This window comes from Chaetura pelagica, unplaced genomic scaffold, assembly GCF_000747805.2.
Source record: "Chaetura pelagica isolate M959 unplaced genomic scaffold, ChaPel_1.0 scaffold658, whole genome shotgun sequence".
Taxonomy (NCBI): domain Eukaryota; kingdom Metazoa; phylum Chordata; class Aves; order Apodiformes; family Apodidae; genus Chaetura; species Chaetura pelagica.
In genome coordinates, this window is record NW_009954168.1 from 7,521 (window position 1) to 10,272 (window position 2,752).

General features: G+C 62.6%; 1 protein-coding gene across 1 annotated transcript in view; it reads right to left on the minus strand.

Moving 5' to 3' along the window:
• Positions 1-189: 189 nt before the first annotated feature.
• Positions 190-2,752, minus strand: part of ZNF710 (zinc finger protein 710) — a 3,259-nt gene continuing 696 nt past the window's right edge. The window contains exons 2-5 of the mRNA XM_010002830.1: positions 2,057-2,749; positions 1,098-1,289; positions 521-695; positions 190-375 (exon numbers count right to left, since the gene is read on the minus strand). Of these exons, the coding sequence (XP_010001132.1) occupies positions 203-375; positions 521-695; positions 1,098-1,289; positions 2,057-2,749 (1,233 nt within the window). The 3' untranslated portion in view covers positions 190-202. The remainder of the gene's footprint in view (positions 376-520; positions 696-1,097; positions 1,290-2,056; positions 2,750-2,752) is intronic.

Below are 2,752 nucleotides of genomic sequence, written 5' to 3' on the forward strand. Positions count from 1 at the left end.
GAGCCCGGGTTCCCTGCGGCCCCGGGGGCCCCCCAGCCACTGCTGCCCCAGTCCTGTCTTCACCCCAGCAGGGCTTCCTGGCCTTCCCTGTTTTCTCTGTCACCGTGCTGGGCTGGAGCTTCCCGGGGCGGTGCCACAGCTCGCCAGCAGCAGCTTCTCTCACCTCACCAGGCAGGGCCCTGGCAGCCTCCTCCAGCCTCAGCTACAACATGTTGTAGTATGCCATCTCCTTCATGGCCTGCTGGGTCAGAGTATGCTCGTCCGAGGGGTTGTCCACCCCCCCGTATCCATAAGAGTTCTCCTCCTCAAAGTCGTCCATCTCCTGCTGCCCGTCCAGCTCGGCATGGTCAGCCCCAGCCAGCTCCATCATGGAATCTAGGATTCAGCACAGGGACATGCAATGATGGACTGGCACAAAGGTCCAGGGCCAGCAGCAACCCGAAGCCATCACCGAGAGCCCAGGGGGGGCTGTGGCAGTGAAGAACCCAGCCTGTGACAGAACAGCACAGCCTGCACCTACCTTGGCTGTCCAGGCTGATGTCCATCACCCCGTGCTTGACCTTCATGTGCCGGCTCAGGTTGCCCTTCAGGTTGAACTTGCTGGAGCAGTAGGGACACTTGAAGGGCTTGCTGCCAGCGTGCAGGTGCATGTGGCCCAGCAGGTTGTACATGCGGTTGAAGGACTTCCCGCAGACCTGCCGGCAGCGTTCCTGGGTCAGCCAGGGCTGTCGGGGCACCCGGGCTTCCCAGAGCAGACCTCGCTCCTGTAGCCCCCAGAGCTCCCACCAACTTTTAAGAGCAATGGGGCCACGCCCCTCCTCCCCCCTAGGGTGGGAGGCCTCAGGGATGCTGTGCTGGGATGGCTGGGATCTCCAGCACAGCAGGTTCCTCAGAGAGGAACTGATTGTCCTTCTCCAGCGCAGCCTGAGCAGAGCAGAGCATCCAGGCGAGCTGTTTGCCCGCGTCAACAGAGGGAGGCATCACAGAACTGCTTTTGTGCAACTCAGCACTCAACCCAGCCTGGCCAGGCAGCCCACTGCACCCTCCCAGATCTGCTCACCCCCCGGCTCTGTCACCCCCCCAGGCCCCGAGGGTACCTTGCATTTGAATGGCTTCACCGGCGAGTGCACGATCATGTGTGTCTTGAGCGTCTGCTTCTGCACGAACGTCTTGAAGCAGATGTGGCACTGGTAGGGCCGCACGCTGGTGTGGATCAGCATGTGCCGCTTCATGTTGGCCTGCAGCGTGAACTCCCGCCCGCACACCTCGCACTTGAACTCCTTCACACCCTGCCGGGGGTTGGAGAGCCGTGGGCAGGGGCAGAGCTGAGCCCCGGGCGGGGGGGGACAGGGCATGGCGCTGCCAGGAGGCTCTGCTGAGGGCCTGGGGCTGCCCCTGTGCTGCCCCGGGGGCAATTCCCCCTGCCCAGTCCTGCTGCAGGCAAGATTCTGCCTCACCCCAGATATGGTCTCACTTGCCCTGGGAATGCACTTGCAGCACTTGGAAATCCCAGGATCAGGTCAGTGCTGCTGCAGTCAGAGCACCTGAGCAAAGCAGCACCCATGGGAAGGGGCTGCAGCCATACAGCAGTCAACCTGGCTCGAGGGACAATGGAGACCCCTGCCCAAGCCAGCCCAGCACAGGGAGCGTGGCTGTATGGGCACTGTAAGCCCAGCTGGGAGACCTGGTTCTGCTCCCCAGCTCTGGCCAATGCTCCCCATTGAAATAACCTCTAGAAAAGACAAGCCCCTTGCTCACAGCCAGGTCACCTGGCTACAGCACCTGCAGTAGGTTTGAGCTGCCCCCCCGATGATGAAGACCCCCAGCAAGAACAGCGGTTGCACTGCCCCAGGACCCCTGTCTGTAATGAAGCCCTTCCACTGCTAATTAATGACCCTTAACAAATGCCAGCCAGGTGGGCTTCTGACCATACCCTTCATCCCCAGGGCTGGCTAGGACTCAGGGCACTGGGCCACTCCGACACCTGCATGCAGAGCCAGCACATCTCCTGTGAGGGCATGGCATGGGCAGCCCCCCCAGGTGCCCCATCCCCTACCTTGTGCGTGAGCGAGTGCTGCTTGAGGTGGTGGATCTGGCTGAACTCCATCCCGCACTCGGTGCAGACAAAGGGCCGGACGTTCTGGTGCTTCAGCATGTGGTTCTGCAGCTGGCTGCGGTAGTGAAAGGACTTGCTGCACTCCAGGCACTGGTAGAGCGTGGGGCCCTGGTGCGCGGCCAGGTGCCGCTTCAGCTGGGCGAGGGTGGAGAAGTCCAGCCCGCCCTCCACGCAGATGTGGCAGTGGCCACTCTCGTGCTTCACCTCGTGGGCCTTCAGCTCGCTGGGGTAGGCGAAGCCCCGGCCGCAGAACTGGCAGCTGTAGGGTTTGATGTCGCTGTGCAGCAGCATGTGCCGCTTCAGGTGGCTGGTCTGGGTGAAGGCTTTGCTGCACACCTCGCACTTGTGGGGCCGCATGCCCTGGTGGGTCAGCAGGTGGGTCTGCAGGTGGCTGGGCTGCTTGAAGAGCTTGTTGCAGTGTGGGCAGGAGTGGGGCTTGATGCCGTTGTGGCCCAGGATGTGGGTCACCAGGTTGTACTTGGACGTGTAGGACTTCTCGCACATGCGGCACTGCCAGCGCTTCTGCCGGTCTCCGGCCTCCACCAGGTACGAGTCGTCGATCTGCACGTTGATGTCCAGCCTGTCCAGCTGCGCCTTCTTGCTGCGCTCGCTGGTGGCACCTGCCGCCTCCAGCTA